Here is a 20838-nt window from a genome sequence, read left to right on the forward strand (position 1 = left end):
ATATTGACATTGATTGATAATCATTTAAGATGGTCCACATACCAAATGTAATAAGGACAAATAGGAAGAAAAGACAGCATTACTGGTCATTTATCCTGTCATTGGACCCACGCGGGACCTAATAAACTCAGTCTAGTCCAGAAACACTTGTCATTTAACCAGCACAACCTTCGTTGGCAGCTTTTCTGGTCATTGGTAAATGGATAGGCTCCAGCACCCCCACGACCCTTGTGAGGAGTATGGATGCATACTTTTAAAGCATTTAGTTACGTTTATTGCTTAAACACAACCTGTGCTACCTTTAACGTATACCATCCGCTATCAGCCAAAGGATCATCTGTGCTCAAAATTAATAGTGTGATTAATCTGCGTTAATACTAGAGCTGTCAAATGATTAAATTTTTTAATCAGATTAATCACATCTTAGAATTTTGATTAATCATGATTAATCACTGACTTAAAAAGGCTTTTTTTCCCCCAACATATTTTGCCCGCTAAATTTGAAGCGCCCCTGTTATGTGTTAATTTTTTCGACATTTAATGTTATGAGGACGTCTTCAAAAATGTATATCCACTGCACACGCTCATCCTGCTTTTTCTAATCAATTAATTATTTGCAGAATTTAAAATGGGAAAAAATGACCTACGGCATATGGAAATATTTATTAAATGCTTTACTTTAATGCAGGTAGTTATGTTTATTGCTCAAACTCCAACAGCTCCCTTTAATGTAACCATCCACTGTCGGCTTAAAACGAATGAGCTGCGGTCAAAATTAATAGTGTGATTAATCTGTGGTAATACGATGATTAATATGATAATATTTTGTGATTAATTAATTAGTTAACGCTTTAACTTTGACATCACTAGTTAATACATTGATTACATGATTAATGCGATAATTTTTTTGCGATTAATTAGTTAATGCCTTAACTTTGACAGCCATAAAATTAAACAGAACCATTGCATAAACAGCGTAACATACAGGCAGATCAAGGAAAAACACATTAGTTTGTAATGGAAAACACGAGAGACTGACTTGCGAGTTTTTGTAATCTTAAAAAGCAAACAAACAAACAAAAACGTCTTCAAGCTGTTTAATGCCTCTCAGTAGCTGTTATCCAGCTAAAAATAAAACAAAACCACTTCAACATGTGTATGTACTTAAAACAACCAAACAATCTTACCTTTAGCTAGCTATTTGCTAACACATAGTGGAACACTTCATTAACACTTTAGCACTGAGTTTTTGCCAGCAGATATCATTGTTCATACCACAGAAGATTTGAGCATCCATCAGTCCGTAAAGACTCAGGAGTAAAACAGCATCTTGTCAGCAAGTGTAATTATTACATAACACAAGAGTGCGAGAGTAATCAGTGTTTGTGAAGCTTTTATCAAGAGACGACATCTGTCATAGCAGAGAGGGTGTGCTTGTTATTCTTCTCCGCACTTCAATCATCTGGGAGATTTCTCCCCCTTTTCTTTTAATCAACTTCACAATGTGTGGCCTCCTACCCATCCTTCTCTTTAAGTGGGTAGGAAAGTGACCTCATCAAACTTAACGTCATCACCTTTCAAAATAATGTACAAAAACACTATATAACTATATGTGAAAGTGAATATGAATATTATTACTAACCAAGAAACATACACATGTCTTCCATCACTCCCCACTACCCAACAATCACTATTTATCAATATAAAAGCGTCAAGTAAACTACACTGTACTCAACATAAATGCGAATGTAGACCCAGCAGACCTCTTTTATTTCCTCTTTCCTGTCTGTAAGTTAGCAGTACTTATACAGACTGCTCTGAAAGTGCCCAAAAATAATTTTCTGGGTTGAAATAAGTTAGCAACTATTCTATGTTGACCTAGACTCAACAATGTCCAGGTTTTCTTGGGATTCTGATTTCCTTGGGGCAGATTACATTTACATGGCAACACATTGAAAGCTGAAATCTGACTGGACAAATTTTAAAGGTCCGAATTTCTGATATTGTTTGGAACAGCATGGAAGTTTTTGTCGTTCTTGTTTTTTTTTAATACATTGGCTAAAGTTCACATTAATGGTTGAAAAAGTTTTGAAATGATATATATATATTTTTAAATATTACCTAGACCTGGCATTCGAACAGGGGTGTGTAGACTTTTTACTACCAATGTATAGGGTAGTTCACTAAAAAAAATAAAATAAATAAAAAGCCATCAACACTCAATAAGCTAGACAAAACATGGATATATTTCCATTTTTTAAAAATTTCCATTAAAAAAAAATAAATCTTTTTACCTATAAAACAAAAATAAGGATTTGGCCTAAGAAATTTTTACTTGATTCGGATGTAAAGGAAGCACAAACGCTCAAAGCTTATTTTTGATCTACTTCTTCCATTTGGGACATGATGTACAAGTATCCGTGTCCAGGACAAGTGTACGCGCCGACTGTATTATGCAAAAGGGGCTTAGTCAACTGGCACAGATTCTGCTAAGCTGAGCACTGCGGTGCCATGCTGAAAACTGAGTGGGCATTTACAAATGACCCTTTTGAGACATGGGAGCATCAATAATGTAACATTACAATCAACGGGGAGGTGTTGGAGGTCTTCATCCATCCCAGTGTCTTCAAATGAGGAAGGATTGCGGAAAACAGATAGATTGGTGTTGACACAATTTTGATGCTGCCAGTACTCAATCACCCACGTCATGGCGGGAGAGGCAGTCTGAACGCATGTCAGCAGAAGCGATACGGAATGTTAAGGGGAACATCGTCAAAAAAAGAATGAAGGAATATTTTTCTGACAATTATTTTTTTTTTTTGGGGTGGGGGTTGTTTTTTTTGTGTGTGAATTTTTACTTTTCTGTTTTACGGATTCTGTCAGAAAAAAGCAAAATATTCAGAAATACAGGATAAAAAAAATATTCAGAATGACAGAAAATATATATTCAGAAAAACAAGGAAAAATATTCAAAAAGACAGAAAAAAAACAGAAAAAAATATTCAGAAAAACCAGGAAAGATTATTCAGAAAAACGAGTAAAATATTCAGAAAATCTGGAAAAAAAATATATATATATAAAAACAAACAAACCAACAAACAGAAAAAAACCCACCAGAAAAACAGGGAAAAAAATATTCTGAAAAACAGGTAAAATATTCCAAAACAAACAATATTAAAAACAAAACAACCCCCCCCCCCCCACACACACACACCCATACCCCCCCCCCCCCCCCCCCCCTATTTCTATTCAGAAAAGAACAGGAAAAAAATATTCTGAAAAAATGGGTAAAATATTCAGAAAGACAGAAAAAATATAAAAAAAATAATGGAATTGTTGCTTGAAGGGGTTCTCACACTGTCCCCTAGTGGTAGAAAATGGCATTCATTAGTAAGGAATCAGAGAAACAGCAGTGATATTCAGCCAGTGTGGTGTGGGAAATTATCCAATTTCACTTAACTGGTGAAAAAAACTTTTTTAATTAGGACTAAGCAGAAAGCTACAAAGTGTGAAAGAATACTACAATAATGTTACATCTTACAGTATAGCTATTCCAGGCTAATGTTTGTTCTCATATACAATATGATGCATTAGATCTCATTAGCGGTTTGGTCGACGTACTCTATTAATAAACACAGGATGACAGAGAAAATGAGAAAATAAAATACAGTAAAATAGTTACAAAAAAAGTATTTAATTCTCATATTGCTAAGGAATCTTACAATTTTCTTTACAAACCATGTACCGGTCCATGTTTGTGCAACTGAAATGGCCAGTTGGAAAGAAACTCATGTCGTAGAAAATGATGTTACAAATATAGAGTGAATTCAGCTGTACATTGTGAAGTATGATCAATTACAACGTTGACTATATTTGAAATATATTCCCCCCCCCCCACAGCTGACATAGGTACAACCCCGAATGTGATACGCCAATGTTTTTTTTGTTTGTTTGTATGTTTTTCCATAAAAATATATTTGTGGTTGAGCTTGCGTTTTTCATTCCATGTCAGTGAAGCGAGCAAACATGGCTTTCCGGACGGCATCCTTGTAGTTGCCGGATACCGGCATTTCCAAGGCGCTTCCTTTAATTCCCAAACCGGTGCCTTTGGTCCTTAAGGAAGCCTGCGAGCGGACACGAAGACGATCATTAGCGGAGACGCGGCGCACGCACATGTCCCTCAGGTAACGGCACTAATTGCCTTTGTGAGGGGATGGGAAGATGTGCCGAACATCTGTACAGCAGAGAAGTGTTCGGAAAGCACTCACTGAGATGGGAACGGTGATGCCCTGCTGGTGGCGTCCCAAGCCTTTGCCTTCCTGCCAGCCCATCGCTTGCAGCATTTTGTTCCCAATGTTATCGCTCGTCAGGCCATCTTTGGTGGGCTGCTCGTAGTGTCTATTGGGGATTGATGCGTTTGATTAACTTATAAAATCGTCATTTCAAAAATAAAATTGTGGATTTTTTTTTGTGTGTGTTTCATTTAAAACATTAAAATAAGAAAGTGAAAGTTTGATGAAAAAAAAAACTGATTTAAATGTAAATATTCATTTGATTTTAGTTCAAATTTATTTTAAACTATGCGGGGTCCATTGTTTTTACTTTAGTGCCATCTGGTGGAATCTGGTAAGTTAGTTTCATTGACAGTCTACATTTACAATCTCATGCAACAAAATTCCAATGTTTGTTTCTCTTCCAATGCAGCTCCTGTTAGCCTGTCTAATCTACTTTCCAAGTATAAGTATAAGGCAAATATTTTTTTCCTGATTTTCCGAGTTATTTTTTCCCCTATTTTTTAATAATTATTTTTCTGAATAACCCCCCCAGTTTTTTCTGAATATTCTTTCCTGTTTTTTTTTCATTTTTTTATTTTCTTTTTATTGGGAAATTGCAAAGATTTCCATTTACCAATTTACAAACATGTCATTTTTGTTCGCACTTTCAGTTTTCCCCATTATTCAAAACAGCAATAACAACAGAGAAAAAAAATAAAAATAATAATAATTCCTGTTTTTTTCAGGATATTTTTTTTTTCTGTTTTTCTGAGTATTTTTTTTCTGTTTTTTTTTTGGAATATTTTCCTATTTTGGTAATTATTTTTCTGTTTTTCTGCAGTATTTTCTTCTTCTTCTTCAAATACAATGTGCCTACTTCGCTAACATTTATAATTATGTGTGCATGCAAATAAATGAGTTTGATGACTTACTAAATTATTATTTGTGTAAAGTGCTAGTGAGCATATTTGTCCATGTGTGACGTCACGCCAGTTTGTGCTAGCATGTTATTTAGGCTAGCACGCTAGCTAATACTATTGATGGGCTTCATGTGAAGGTGGTTAGTTTGTGTTGAAACAACTTTACAGAATAGAGTTGTCTGTCTATGTAATATGCATCCATGATTGTGTACGTGCTAAAAGCATTGTGTTGATGCTTTATTATGACCCTGCTTGCATACTTACACTGTTGGAGCGGCTCGCTTGAAATGTTTCTTAGGAGGTTCCGGAACGCCGTACTTCTCCCTCCTTTCTGCAGCTCGGTCTCTGTATTTCAGCTGTTGCATTGAAAATGGCAACTTATTCATAGATCACTTAATTACTGCAATCCATGCACACCATGTCTAAGGTAAAATGGAAGCACATTTAAGGTTTGAAGCAGTTTTTTTTTTTTTGTAAATGAGCTTCAATGTTGACTGCTTTGAATATAATTGGGAGTCCAATATCTACATTACGGCTAGATAACCCCCCCCCCCAAAAAAAACAAACCCATAAATTCATTAGAAAATAGAATTTTAAAGGCCAATTTTTTTTTTATCTTACCGTTTTCTTGAAATTTACTGTTCATATGAATTTAAAAGTATTTTCTTACATTTATGAAAGATCTGACTTTTTGCACTTTAAGACAATTCAGAATCATTTATATTATCCATCCATCTTCTTATAACACTTGTTACTTTCATTCATAAACTAAATCATTTAACAAGTTACTGCCTCCCCAAAATTTGTAGTTTGTAGAGTTTTTATCATGTCCTTGATATTTAAGAAGAATCGGCAAAAAATTGAATCGGACTGAACTTTTGCGAATCGAAATTGAATGTATTAAGGAAATTAGAATCAATACCCAGCTCTAATGTACATGCTCTGTAAAAAGTGAAACAAAAAAAAGTTAAAAACATCGTTATGCAAGAGGGTATTAAAAAAAGCATATTCAAATATGGAGTAGTTTTACTTTATTTACTTTTTGTATAACTTCTAGTGACGATTTATCGGTATTAAACAAAAGAAAAGCAAAAACAGTTGTGGATTTTCACTAAACTGAACTGAACACAAGATTTGTTGACCTCTCGACAATTATTTTGTTTCACCAAATTGTTCAACTATGGCGTTTCATAAATGCTTAATACTTCAAAAAAAAAAAAAAAAAAAAAAAAAAAAAACGAATATACCTCAGCCTCTTTCCTCTCCAGGTCCTCCAACTCAGCTTCAGATAACTGAGACCGTCTGTGAATTTCCAGATTTTGCTAAAATAAACACAGAGCAAATTAAAGATCAATACAGACATTCAGAAATCTCTGTTATGTACAGAGAAATAAAAATATTCATAGAGAGCTACGAACTGAAAAAAAATGTCAACACGAGAGTATTGATCAAAATTTGGCATTATTATTTTAATAAAGGTATGTGTTTGTAGCACTGGATCGTATTAGATATACACATTTCACTCATTATACAGCATACATTCATTTTCCATCTGGTAATGCGCGGAACAGATGGCGCCGCTCAGAATATTCATGACAACTTGCGGACCACCTGCTGTTTCTCGGTGCTCACCTTGTGAAGGTCAGAGAGCTGCTGGTGACGGAGCAGAGCCTCTTTATTGGGGAACTGCCGGCGACACAGGAGGCAAACCAACTTGGCCCAATCGGTTATTTTGCCGCCGTCGCCTGCTTTGCCATCTGATCCGCCCTCCTCGGGTTCGTTGTCCTTATCGATGGCGACGACCGGAGTGCTCTGAAGTGAGGGAGAAAATGGCGGAAAGTTCACATCTTTGTGGTAGATGTGGGTCAAATGGGAGCAGGGGGAGAAAGTAAACCTTAGCTGGAGTCTCTTGCTCTGTCAGCTTGAATTGTTCAGTGAGAAGTGTCGGCATCTCCAAGGCGCCAGTCTGCTGAGAGGAAGCAAGTACCATTAAAATCTAGTTATAATATAAGCGGTAATAATAAATCTGATCTTACGTGTCTTACCTTCTTCTCAAAAATGGAGAAACATGCATCTGCAGCATCTTTCTTCTCCTCATCCTTGGAGGCTCCCACTGCTTGAACATTTGTTTTAAAACTTTCTTTTTGCTTATTTAAGGTCTTTGCCCAACGCTCCATGTCCTTTGCGATCTGGAATTTTGACAGTTTCAGAAGTTGATCCAGAGGGGAAATTTGTCATGGTAAAATGACAATGCACACTGAAACGTGCAGCCAAATCCCACACCGATTCCATCTTTCTTTTACAGAAACGTGCTATTCGTGTCGTTTGCGGCTGTGGATACAGAGACCACACTAATCCATTATTGATACAACTAGAAATTTTAAAATTTAATGAATTGATGGAGTTTAACCATCTTAAAATAATGTTTAAAGCCCATCCTGAAAGTTTATCAATTAATATACAAATTAAATTGAAAAAAAAGAGAATGAGTATAAATTAAGAGGAACAGATATTTTCTCTAAAATAAAATATAGAACAAAACAAAAAGAACGATGTATTTCAACTCAAGGCGTCAGTTTATGGAACAATTTGGATTGTAAAACAAAATAATTCCAGTCTATCTGTATCTTCAAAAACCTTAAAAAAGCTCAATTACTAAAATATATATATATATATATATATATATATATATATATATAGCACAAGGACATGCTGCTTAATTATTACATATAATTGTTATATTGAAAACATTGACCGCTCGCTGTCATTTACTCTGTGTTATTTTTTGTTGTTGTTATTGATTAGGGGCAGATAACATAATGGAATTAATTGAATTGAATTGAAACAGATTAGAAACTTAAAAAACCCCAAAAAATAACTCTTTAATAAACGGAATTTCAGAGTAATGCATACCTGCTGTGCTGACTTGCTTTTGGGCTTTTCTTTCTTCTCTTTAGGCTCCTTGTTACTGGCGGTGCTTGTTGCGGAGGAAGCGGCCGAGCTCTTTGTGTCCGATGCAGACGGCGCAGGAAGGTAAGCGTGTTTCTCCTTGTCCCAGTAGACGTACTGCTGCGTCTCAGCGTTGTAGTAGTACTAATGCATGCACAAGAGGCATAACAGGAGTGCATTAGTTTATTTACCTGTGCCAATTCAGGGGTCACAAATATGCCTACCATTTATTCTCGGATTTGATCCAGATTGTATACTTTTAAGAAAAAAAAAATCAATTCAATTCTTTATTTGTTGCAGACACAAATAGGGTCACAAATTTTAAAACAATCAGGTCATTGTGTTGAGTCGCTCCATCCAATGCTTCCTCAAAGCAGATGTGTACCTACAACTACACAATTGAGGATTTGTCAAAGTCTGTATAATTGAGTTGTTTGACTCATCCAGACTATAATTTTGGATGCTTGGTGTATTTTTGATGAAAGTATGTCACCCAAATTTAATGTGAACATTAAAACTAATATGTTCAGATGCTAATATTTGTCAAGCTGTATTAAGGGGAAGTCAACCTTAAACATTCCTTGACAATATGTTATATGTGACGTCCCTAGTCTAAACATAACTTACTGATTAATATGACATTTGTGGAATATGAATATGAATATGAATATGCATATCGTTTATCGATATCAGCGGGCGGCCATTTTGCCACTTGCTGTCGACTGAAGATGACATCACAGTTGCTCATGGCTCAGGCAACGACCAATCACAGCTCATCTTAAATGTTTTCTGAAGCTGAGCTGTGTTTGGTTCTACCTGAGCAACTATGATATCATTTTCACTCGATAGCAAGTGGCAAAATGGCCACTTTCTGCTAGTGATAAAAACTGCTGGATTTTGATCATATTATTATTATTATTATTCATTATTTAACTCATATTTCAAAAACGCAGTATTAACCAAAATACCGTATTTGGACTTGTGAAAAGAACATATTGTTTTCAAGAAATTTTGGGGAGATTGAGCAACTGTGATGTCATTTTCACTCGACAGCAAGTGGCAAGATGGCCGCCTTCTGATATTGATAAAAACTGCTACATTTTGCTCCTTAACTTATATTCTACTAATTCATTATTAACCAAAATACCATATTTAGACAAGTGGGGCTGCATAGAACATTTATTGTCAATAATTTTTTTGTGGGGGAGTTTGACTTCCCCTTTAACTCTTTGACCGCCAAAAACGTTTAATAATGATTAGTAAAATCACGATGTATGCCGCCATACACGTTAAATGACATCAACTACGTTTTTTTTTTTTTTTTTGTTTGTTAATGGGCAGTGCAACGTCGAAGTGCAGCACTGCCTGGTCAATGGGTTGTGGAATAAAAAAAAAAAAGAAGCTCACTCACTATGGGCAGCAGATGGCAGCATTGTATCTCTTTTCAATGGGCTGCCGGCGTGTGAAATTACAATGAAACATGACGAAATCTGATGAAAATGTTTTCATCTGATTTTTTTTTTTTTTTTTAAATAATAACGTGCGGCGGTAAAAGATTTTAGATCCTAGATTAACAAACATCATCTATGATACCTGACTGTGAGGGTCGTAATACAGGCCGGTGTTTGGATCGTAGTAGTAACCAGAAGACTCATCATACTGGTATGTGGACGGGTCTGGAGCAGCTGCAGGTGAGACAATAAATATATATATATATATATATATATATATACGGTTGCCGTTTTGCCTCATATCAGATATTTTACCATTTCCAGCATTGTGGATGGCAATGTTGGCTGCTGCTGGGACCAGTGCCGGCGTACCAAAATTAGAAGCCAGTTGGGTTGAGTCGAGTGGCCCTGCCAACTGATGTGACACACAGTACACAAGTATTAAGCTCGAAAAAGAAGAATGTAAATAAGAAATTGGTATTCGTCTTACATGAATGGCAGCTTGGTTGATAATGATGGGTGGGAGAACTTGAGGCATGATTACACCTGCAGGGAGCATATTCTTCATCCCTGGAGCAGCTACACAAATGGTAAAGGTGCACTTAGCATTTTTAGCTTTTTATAGAGAGAGAGGGAGAGAACAAAAAGGTAGAATTACCTCCCAGCAATCCATCACCGGTGACAGGAGGCAATCCTTCAGGTTGCTGCTGCCACATTTGAAAATTCTGGTGAGAATAAATTGATTTTGGTTAATCAAATCTGGATGCTTCAAACACAAAGCATACAGCACCTTGCAGTTAGTACATTAATAAAACAACATTTCTCCATAATTAAATACCAAGTTTTTCAAGATATATACATTTTACTTAATGTTTTAAAATGAATTAATACTGTATTGGAATAGGTAACTTGCAAAAAATATCCAGATCTTTTTACCTATCCATTTCAATTAGACAAACATGTCCAAGTCACAAAATCAACAAAAGTACAGTGATCTGACCTGTGTTTGATGTGCATAGTTCTCTTGAGGGGTAATGGGTAAACCTTGCTTCACCTTACAATAGAGGGGGGGGAAAGCACAACAAAAGCAGATCAGACAAGGTAGAATTGGTGACTGAGTTTATCATGCCATATCCAAAACAAACACTTTCGATCTTGAGTACCTGGCTGGCTGACCACTGAGCTGCAGCTATGGCTGTGCTGGCAGCTGAAAGCGCGCTGTTTCTGATGGCATCTGCCTGCAACGACTCTCTGAAAAAGGAACGATATGACACAATATTTTTCTTTTTTAATATGTACCCCCACGCTATAAAAGGAAGCTGTTCAACAGAGGGGTTAGTTCATTAGCAATTCCAGGTACATTTCCAAATAAAGATTCAAATGGTAGAATTCACAGTTAGAGTCCACTGGCACTGGGGCCTGAACGACTCCTACTCATAATTTAATTTCTTGCACTTTTGATTATCATAACAAAAACCCACAATTCATAAAAACACTACACATGAATCAGTGATGTTTACTATAGAAATTAGGTAGGCATTGGCCTTCAGAAAATTATTTTCCTTTGCGTCTAATGAATAGGGATGCAACATATGTAACGATATCTAAATATCACGATATGAAGGCCACGATACAATAATTATCACGATATTGTGGGGAGGTTGGCGATATAAAAAAAAAGGTCACAATATTGTCAAATAAATAAATACATAAAAAAAATTAAAAGGCGCTTTTGTACATAACAGCAATGCATATAAACTACCTTCAATTTCTAATAACACTTAATATTGAGGCGCTTGCTAATGCAAGCACATATTGAGTTCCTCCACATAACTGACTCGGTTCACAAGCATGTTACGTTCCCCTTCATCTGACCATTAGTTTGGATTTTACATAGAAGGGCCAAAACATGCCTTGTGAAAATTAAATTGCACTAATAAACTATCCACCAGAGGGCGCTAGAACTGCACAAATGGAAATCAACCCAACGTTTTTAACGATTCACGATATTGCCGTTATTGTTACATCCCTACTAATGAATCTGCATAATATATATTCTTTTTTATTTGGATGTAACTACTGGAATAAGTTTCCCAATATTCTAATTTATTGACATGCACTTGTATGTATCATCAGATTTCTATGCGACTGTGTCTTCCCTTACTTCCTTGCACTCTTGGCGTAATCCACAGCAATTGTTTTACCGTCCATCTTCAGAGGTGGCTGGAGGCTCTGGAGAATGGTGAGCAGCTGTGAAGCTTCCTATGTGAGGGGGAAAAAAAAAGTAACAGTGTCAAACTGTATGTGCTAAACAACTAAAATATTAGACATACATGCCCTGCTCCTATATTAAATCCAATTAGACTGTTCAGGTATCTAATGTTTTGGCCTGTGAATATACATATGCAAAAGTGAATATACATATGCAAAAGCAAACGTACCAAGGGGGAGGAAAGTTGAACAAAGCTGAAGCCTCGATTGTGTCCCGTCTGCTTGTCTTTGATTAAGCGGATGTTGCTTGGAGACAAGTTGGCAAAGGGTGCCAAAACCTTCAAAATTTCATCAATAGTGCACGCAGTGGGAAGGTTCCTCAGAATTATTGCTGTGAACAGAAAAAAACATTCAAGAAAACATGCACCATGTAAATGGATGATATCTAAGAAAAAGAATTGCACTCACTGTCCCCACTGTATTCCCAAGACTGTTGAGTCTCTGCGCCCAAACCAGCTGCTACATCTCCATCTGCACGGATGAATGACAAATGTCAACAGTCACAAACAGCATGGAAATTTACATTATAAAGTACAATACCCACGGTCAAACGTCCCAAAAATGTAAAAGTAAACAAATTGCTTTTTTTTTAGAGATAAAACCTCCGTTCTACATGATGTCACGCTTGACGGTAGAAAATATGGAGAAATTTCAGCTCAGTAAGGACCTAAAAAATGTATTTTTTTTTTAACCCACCAGTGATGGGAGATGACAGTACAGTGATGTTTATAATTGTAGGACAGTCCGTGAATATTAAAACGTAACTTTAACTCATTCAAACCCAAAAACGTGTAAATACGTTTTTGAATACTTTGTCTTTCACTCCCAAAAACGTATTAATACGTTTTTTTGTTTGTTTTTTTAATGTAAGTGCAAACAGAATGTTTTGATGCAGCTTCTGGCATGAAGAGGTGGCTTGAAGCAATGGTAGTTATTGCAAAAAATGGCCAGCAGGTGGCAGCAGAGTATAAGAGATCAGCCTGGGCCACGTTGCAACAAGCTCTTTTTGCCAGTTTTGAATAATGATGTACCTTAGCTATATTCTAATGATAATTGCTGCAAAACATAAACAAATACAATGAAAGAAGAGACTCCAATCTTTCTTTTGGTTGGTTTCACGTTTTTATTAGTCTTAATTGAGTTTATTTTTTGTTAGTTTTAGTATTTTTTGGAGTGTTTGTCGAGTGCAAGATTAAAACAAAAAGTCACTCCGTATTGTGTAATAAAGTAACCTAAACTACAATTCTCAAACGACTGTTTGACTAACTTTCTTCTGTACGGATGCACAGTATTATCAAAATAAGTACGGTACATTAAAATCAACCCTGAAAGCTCATGTACATTATTTATTGACAAAGACGAAAATGAATGACATTTTCGTTCTAAGTTGGTTTTTATAAACGTAAGATGTAGTTTCATTAAAAGAACCAAAAAACATTTTCGTTTTTATATTATTTTATTTCATTAACGATTTTTTTAAAATTGATAATTAATTTGTTCATTCACATTAACTGTAATAACCTTGGTGTCAATTTACCAGTTTTAGTCGCCCCACACCTGAAACACTTCAACCTCTTCCGGAAATTGTAGAGTCCGCACTGTAAATGAAAAGACAAAGGTCACTGTTTAAATTGTTTTCAAGTGACTAATTGGAATCCAAGTGTGCATTAAATAAAACCTCACTCACCGTGCTGCAAAGCCAGTTGTCAAACCTCTGCTTCCTGTTGCTGTAGTGCACTGGAATGTTTCGACCCTGGATCACCAGCTTATTCTGTGGAGTAGAGAGGCACGTCATTTCAGATTTCCGGGTGTTCACGCAATGGAGGCAGGTGAGGTACCTGTCTCTGACTCTCCACGCGAATGAGCGCGGTGGGGAGAGGAAAGAGCGGCTGGCCTAACACTCGCTGCTTTAGGCAAGAGAGCCATTGGGAGGAAGGGAGGAGACATTAGTCTCTTTTACACAGAAATCCCCAAAAAATATCAGTCATAACAGACAATCCAGCATTTATCCACCTCTAGTGATGCGGGTTATAATGCTTTTGTTTTTACTAAAAGTGGCTGGACAAGTGCGTGTCAGGAAACTTCACTTCACTCAAGGTGGAAAATTGTCAGATCAGCTTTGTTCTCCCATTCCATGTCAGTACTGTTTATAGAGAACAGCGACACAGGGGGAATGCCGGCTTTGATAGACTGTGTAAAAGGGGCTATAGAGAGAGAAAGAGAGAGAAGCAAGAAAGTGTGTGTGATTGTTTTTTTTTTTTTTTTTTTTTTTTAAATAGCTGTGTTTGGGGCCGGAGTGCTGCCAGCTCGCTCGTCACCAGTGTTTACTGAAGATGAGACTGAGCTGGAGCAGAATATGTGCCTTTTTTGAGGAATGTTATCTGCAGAGCACATTTATGAATAGTTCCCAAAACCATAAAACAGTGTACACTAAATTGAAAACAGAGTGAATTGAGCAGTGGAGTCTTTTTTTTTTTTTTTTGGCTGAAAGGTTGCTAGAAAGCGTATTATAATTACAAACATCCTCTGGAATAAGCGTCATAAGATGACATCATCATGGTATCGGGGCTCTAATCGCCAAGAGTAATTCTAAACTTGGTGATTGTTGAGGCAACCTGATTGGTCTCCATCCACTTGGTAGAATCTTGCAAGTGATAAAAGTCCACGAAGGCGAAACCTCGGCTTATACCTAGAGACAGCATTCAAATATAGACGGGAGGTGTGTTAGTGAGAAGGCGACGGTGCAATGATCAAACTCACAATGGATGTGTCGTGTTCAGTCCAATTCAAAGTCAAGCGGAGGGGACGGGTGCTCTTAACAACGTCAAGAGGGAGATTGTGGGGGAGTCGGCATATCATAGCATGTAATGTGGGGGAAAAAAAACAAAAAAAACATGGTAGAATTTTGAAGTGGAATCTCCAAAGAACACTAATAATTTTGTGATGCTGGAATGACTTCCAAGGTGCTCTAATTTCACAACATTTTCCCATTGTAAATAATGAAATAACTCGACAAGGTTGTTTTAAGAAACATGACACCATGTTCCATTTGCAGGTTCATGGTAATTATTACACTTCACCATCAGTTGTATATATTTGTGCTGGTATCACAAAAAGAAAAGGCAAAAAAGGCAAAACACATTTGCGGGGTTTTTACATCACACATGCTCAGAACTCTCAATTTTCAGAAATTCGGCTTTGGAGGTTCCACTGCACATATACCTGCATACCGTTACCTTCACATTTGGTCACATGAGCAAAACCAATCAAGGAGAGAGTATCGAAGGAGGAGTGCGAGAGTTGCGGAGGTGAAAGCGGGACGCTCTACTCAGAACACGTCACTCACCGGTCCTTTTCTTCATCAAGCGTATATCCACTGGCTGGGGACCTGGCAGCTTCTCCAGTGCTGAGCGGATCTGCAATATTGGCAAATGGCAACACACAGGGAATAAAGACAGACGTTTGCTAGTTGTGGAAAAGCAGCAACTCAGCTTCCGTGCAAGTGATTCCTTCAAAAGCATGAGTGACACTTAAACGTACATCTTCCTCTGTGGCATTAAGAGAGAGACCCCTGAGCATGATCGTCTTGCTCTCCTCTTCCTCCTCTTGCTCCTGGTCTTCTCTGTAGTCGTGGTCTCCATAGTCGCCATCATATTCATCATCTGATCGGTCACTGTTGTGGCGTTTTCGACACCTCTGCAGTAAAGAGAAATGATGATATATAGCGGCAGGAAAAGGTCCATAATATGTTCATTTTCCATCACCTGTCGATTGTCTCTGCAGTCTTCAAAGCGATCATTGTCTCTGTCATCTCCCCGCTGGCTCTTGTAATCCCTCTCAGAATCACGTCTATGCCTGTCGCGGGAATGAGGATCATCTCTCGGTCCATCCGAGCCGTATCTTCCACTGCGTTCTCCCCGACTGGGCCTGAAATAAAACCAGAATAACGGAGTCATGCCACTGTTGCAAAGAGTACATACATAATATAATATATGTTGTGTTATTATAGTGAATAGAGTGCATTTGACCTTTTATCAGCTCCCATGCTCTATTGGACAGGAAAATGTTTGACCAAGAAACTGTGAGGGGGAAAATATAATTTTTTAAACTGTGGCTTAAAAAAAAAGATGCTTCAAAAATAGCCTTTGAAATCATGCTGTATTGAATAAACATAAAAATACAAATGCATTAGTAACTGAGTGTGCCTTCCTGTGCAGCGAGATGACTTTTACGCCACTGATGACACTGCGCAAATTACTTCAATGCACACCGTTCGTAATCGCGACGTCGTATACCGTAGTAAAATGACGACCGCTTGATCACGATTGCCAAACACATTTATTGCGAAAAACATTTCAGACAATGAATAAATACAGAAGTGCACCACTATCGAAGCAAATACTTGATGCAAAATAGCGTCCGAATTGTGAAACATTTCTGCAAGAGCATGCTAGCGTCGAGATAATAATCGATAGTCCAGCGTTTTTAAGTTACAAAACCGTTAAAGAAATATCCCTGTAAGCTTGATAAAATATACATATATAAATATATATATGATGATGATGAAACCCATCCTCACATACCATCTGCCTCCTTGCCTGGGAGTGATATTTCAAATATACTTCCGGTGCGGAGTTTAAAGCACTAAATTATACGTTTGCTACCGCCATCTACAGGTCAGGAGGATACAATGCAATTTTGAAATTCTTACCTCACACAACGTAATGGCATTAAGCGTCTGTCAAAGCTTTGACATGTTTTAAACCACCAATTCGATTTATTTAGAGTTTGTGCATTCCACACTGGAGAAACATCACTCGTGGTGTGCGCCGCGTCAACAAACCAACCGTGTCTGCTCACCAGAAACGAAAGAAAGGTAGGCGGCTGGCTAACGTTAGCCCACGGTTAGCATCATATGCCATTTTACGACGCTGGTTGCTAAGTTAAGGCATCAGTCATCCTGTAGTTCACCCGTATATGATTAATAACAGAGTAGAACCAGAATTGATGTCTGCATGCATGTGATCACTTGGTGATGGAAAAATGATGTCCACCTTCTCTTTGCTGACTAGCAGCAGGCTGAATGGCTGAGCCAGAACTCCTGCTCGACTCCAACATCCGACTGTGGGTGGTGTTGCCCATTGTCTTCATCACTTTTCTCGTCGGCGTCATCCGTCACTATGTGTCCATTCTCCTTCAAAGTGACAAGAAGTTGACTTTAGAGCAGGTGTCAGACAGGTAAGGTTCATGTACTTGGAGGGTAGTAAACACCTGCTGTTCATTTCAAAACAGTATGAGGACAGTGAATGTATAATCATGTTCATTCCAGCCAGGTCCTCATCCGGAGCAGAATCCTTAGAGAAAATGGAAAATATATTCCCAAACAAGTATGTATTTTGCTGTGCGTTGTACATAAAGTGTTAACACACTCCTGCATACCATTTGTTTTGAAATTACTTTCCAACGACACATTGTTTCCGTCATTTTCTTAGTCCTTCCTAATGAGGAAGTTCTACTTCAATAATCAAGAAGATGGATTCTTTAAGAAAACAAAAAGAAAGGTTGTTCCGCCTTCGCCAATGACTGGTAATAAAAAATAAAACATTTCCCTGGTCAGTAGTAGCCGTAATGCTCTCAGCTACATATGCATATAGTTCATTATTAATGTCGCAGTTAGGTTCTATCTATGCTTTTAAGGTTATTGTTACACTTTACCATTAATAGAAAATTGATGGATGGATTATTATTATGTCCATAATTGCTATGTTAGAGGTCTTACCTCTGAGATCCTAATTTGATATTTTAGTTTAGCTGAGGTATTACTATATTTTGTGAAACAAAAAATAGTTTGTGCTTTAAAAGGCACCCAGCAAACAAAAAATGTACTGCGTATCATGCCGCTTATTTATCTGGCAGATCCCAGCATGCTGACAGACATGATGAAAGGAAATGTTACCAATGTGCTTCCCATGATCCTGATTGGAGGCTGGATCAACTGGACCTTTTCGGGATTTGTAACGAGTAATGATTTATTTTATTTTATTTTTTTACATTGTGCATTATTTGGCACTCGTGCGTATGACAAGACGTGACGTTGTTTACAGTGAGTGCTCTCTGTGTTTCATTCATGCAGCTAAGGTCCCCTTCCCTCTCACGCTGCGCTTCAAGCCCATGCTGCAACAAGGAATAGAGCTGCTATCATTGGATGCTTCCTGGTAAGGTCATACATCAGCTATCAACACATTATTGGGATTGTTATGTATGTTCTTTTGACAATTCAGGGTGAGCTCAGCGTCGTGGTATTTCCTGAATGTCTTCGGCCTGCGAAGCATGTACTCATTAATCCTTGGCCAGGACAATGGTATGTAGGTGTTGATCAAATCTTATTTTTGGTGTTAAAATGTGACATCAGTGAATAAGGATTTTTTATTTATTTTTTTAAATGTGTTGCTAATCCTAACAGGGGCGGACCAGTCAAGGATTATGCAGGAGCAGATGAGCGGGGCTGCCATGGCCATGCCAGCTGACACAAATAAAGCTTTTAAGGTATGTACTGTTTTTTTTTTTTGTTTTTTTTTATCCCACAGTAAATGTGATGTGGCACCATAAATACAGCGCTATCCAATTTTGTCACCCAGCGTTAATAGAAATTTTCTGTAATTTTTAAAATATAATGGAACATCTACGAAGGACATAAAAAAAAAATATATCAGTCCATTTTTTCCCTATGGGAAATTTTGTTTTTTATGGGATATTTATCCTTTATTCCAGGCGGAGTGGGAGGCCTTGGAACTGACTGACCATCAGTGGGCACTGGAGAGTGTAGAGGAGGATCTCATGAGTATGGAACTGGACTTTGACGGCATGTTTAGCAAGGAACTGCCCACTGGTATCTTCTGAGGCCCTGCTAGCTTCTCCTGCTAAGGGGGCTTAAATGCAGGGATTTTTTTCCCTCTCTCTCGAAACACTGAAATCGGACAAATCCTTCCCTATTATGCAATGTTTACATTCCTTTTGTTTGAGGTCCTTTTGTCTTCAAGTCGTATTAACTTGTCATGATTGACTGAGAATGTCTGGGAGAGAGAAGTCATGTTTTTTGCATTAAAATTAGCTTCCAAAGTTACATTACTCACAAAATTTGTGGCATATCAGGATGAAAATAAAATGTATTATATCCTTTGCAGCTGAAATTAATAGTCCATCTCAAAACTGTTGGATATGTGGATTCAAAAGTTGAGACAAGGCTAAATTAAGTTAGCCTCTAACGGTTATCGTGCATCCTGAAATTTCACCCGAGAAGCACACATGCAGTGTACTTTACTTTTTGTGAGTAGTGTATGTCGTAGTAGCGGCAAATAGGTAAAAATAATGTGAACAACTTAATTTTTTCATACAATTTCACGTGTAGCTAATGTTACTATTTTCATCTGCACCATCAGGTGCAAACTTGTGTTGTGAGGGCCCTATTTTCGTGTCTAGCACAAAGTGCAGTCTTAATTGTGCGCATTGGTGGAGTTTTCCTTCTTTTGGTATTTTGGTACATGGGAACACAACCGACTTGTTTGCCTCCACCCTTTAAGTCCTCATTCCAAGTGCACAAGAGAGATGCGCAGCCTACCTAGCATGTAGATGCCAGAGATTGGCACGTGCTAAGTACATTTATAACTGTAAGAAGATCTCCACCTCCTTGTGCCATGCTCAAGGAGGTGCTTTTAAAACTATATTTAATTTAACACTTTGTTAAATAAATTTTTACAATGATTCTGAGGGATTGACGAACACTGTTGTCATATTTATGAATGAAATACGAAGTCCACCACACGCGTCGGCGGAACTCATATTGTCTGCCAGCGCCGCGATGAAATACAGTGTCACACCACCTGTGCCACAACTTAGACCTGCTTTTATGGTCTAAATTGTAGTCTACTTTCTGTCACCAAATTGGCAGGTGCACCGTGAGTGTGTAATAGGAAATTATCTTTCATCAATGAAATGCCCAGCGAGGCGCAACATGATCTGCTAAATTCTGAATCACAGTAAACATTATCATTAACTTGCCCTGGGACGGAAAATTTTAACGCCGTGCACATGTGCGCCAGTCTTGCGAAAATGGGGCCCTAAATCTTAAGGACTGACTACTAATTGGCACAAGAAGCCGTTAAGTGTGAGAGATTGATTTTTGTTGTTGTTTTGGTGTAAAAGGTTTATTTTGTTTTAACCTTCCTGTGTTTGTTTTGTACAGTAAAACCCATTTTGCCTAAATAACTGGTTTCATTTCATTAATTACACAGAGCCAGTCACATGACTGACATGTCAGCACTGCAGCCTCACACAGAAGGAAAGTTTTCAGGTCGGATAAGGTTGTAGATGGTGATGTATATTGTATTCAGCAAGATTTGATCTTTGGCATTGTGGGAATTCTGGTTCAATCAGGCAGTGTTGCGTAGCAGAGTCACAATTCTCTTGCTTTGTCTTATGTTTATTGTCTGTTTTGTTAGTAATTAAATCAGTCTTTAAAAAGCATGAACAGACTCGTGGATTACTAACAACCTGCATAAGGTACATTAGATTTGTTTTAAGTCAGGACTCACTGGACTAACAACAGTAAAAGAACCTTCTTGCTCAATTCATTCGACTTGGGGTAACATTCTTTGGACTGCATTGGACTTGAAAACAAGTGTTGGTTTGAGCCAAAGTATGATAGGTTCAAAAACTATATTGCACAGGTGAGGACTTTTGTACACAAAATGTACAAAAGAAGCAAATCACAGATTCTGTTCAGAACCTTTATGGAAAGAATCTCACTGGAGCGGTTCACAGCCGAGTGTGAAAATCTGCACCTCCAAATCTGAGACCATGGTTTTCTGTCGGAAAAAGGGTGGGGTGCCCTCTCGGTCTGGGATGAGATCCTGTCCAAGTGGAGGAGTTCAAGTAGGGCCTTGTTTTGATTGTGGAGTGGGAGATCAACAGGCG

General features: G+C 37.7%; 2 protein-coding genes across 6 annotated transcripts; one reads left to right on the top strand and one right to left on the bottom strand.

Moving 5' to 3' along the window:
- Window positions 1-3195: 3195 nt before the first annotated feature.
- LOC144023668 (RNA-binding protein 5-like) lies at window positions 3196-17010 on the bottom strand. 4 transcript variants are annotated; one of them, XR_013284586.1, is made up of 26 exons: window positions 16449-16492; window positions 15894-15944; window positions 15630-15792; window positions 15406-15561; window positions 15212-15281; window positions 14481-14554; window positions 13553-13636; window positions 13403-13463; window positions 12274-12336; window positions 12036-12196; window positions 11759-11856; window positions 10758-10845; window positions 10595-10648; window positions 10253-10319; window positions 10085-10173; window positions 9910-10009; window positions 9737-9828; window positions 8108-8287; window positions 7240-7383; window positions 7089-7163; window positions 6827-7006; window positions 6442-6516; window positions 5459-5550; window positions 4269-4398; window positions 3896-4124; window positions 3196-3211 (listed from the first exon to the last, which is right to left on the bottom strand). XR_013284586.1 is itself a non-coding variant. In XM_077529371.1 (25 exons), exons 2-25 carry the CDS (start codon window positions 15908-15910, stop codon window positions 3999-4001), a joined length of 2439 nt encoding a protein of 812 aa, XP_077385497.1. In that variant the 5' UTR covers window positions 15911-15944; window positions 16920-17010; the 3' UTR covers window positions 3456-3998. The 4 variants fall into 4 exon arrangements, 3 of the variants coding, with proteins under 3 accessions (XP_077385497.1, XP_077385499.1, XP_077385496.1); XM_077529371.1 differs by lacking the exons at window positions 3196-3211; window positions 16449-16492 and adding an exon at window positions 16920-17010 and having other exon boundaries at window positions 3456-4124; XM_077529373.1 differs by lacking the exon at window positions 3196-3211 and having other exon boundaries at window positions 3456-4124; window positions 7089-7160.
- On the top strand, window positions 16537-20388 carry emc3 (ER membrane protein complex subunit 3). Of its 2 annotated transcripts, none has more exons than XM_077529375.1 (9): window positions 16537-16741; window positions 16938-17103; window positions 17195-17252; window positions 17358-17451; window positions 17782-17886; window positions 17999-18080; window positions 18147-18226; window positions 18329-18411; window positions 18637-20388. In XM_077529375.1, exons 2-9 carry the CDS (start codon window positions 16949-16951, stop codon window positions 18763-18765), a joined length of 786 nt encoding a protein of 261 aa, XP_077385501.1. In that variant the 5' UTR covers window positions 16537-16741; window positions 16938-16948; the 3' UTR covers window positions 18766-20388. The 2 variants fall into 2 exon arrangements, with proteins under 2 accessions (XP_077385501.1, XP_077385500.1); XM_077529374.1 differs by having other exon boundaries at window positions 16941-17103.
- The last annotated feature ends 450 nt before the right edge of the window (window positions 20389-20838 follow it).

This window comes from Festucalex cinctus, chromosome 8 (genome assembly GCF_051991245.1).
Source record: "Festucalex cinctus isolate MCC-2025b chromosome 8, RoL_Fcin_1.0, whole genome shotgun sequence".
NCBI lineage: Eukaryota > Metazoa > Chordata > Actinopteri > Syngnathiformes > Syngnathidae > Festucalex > Festucalex cinctus.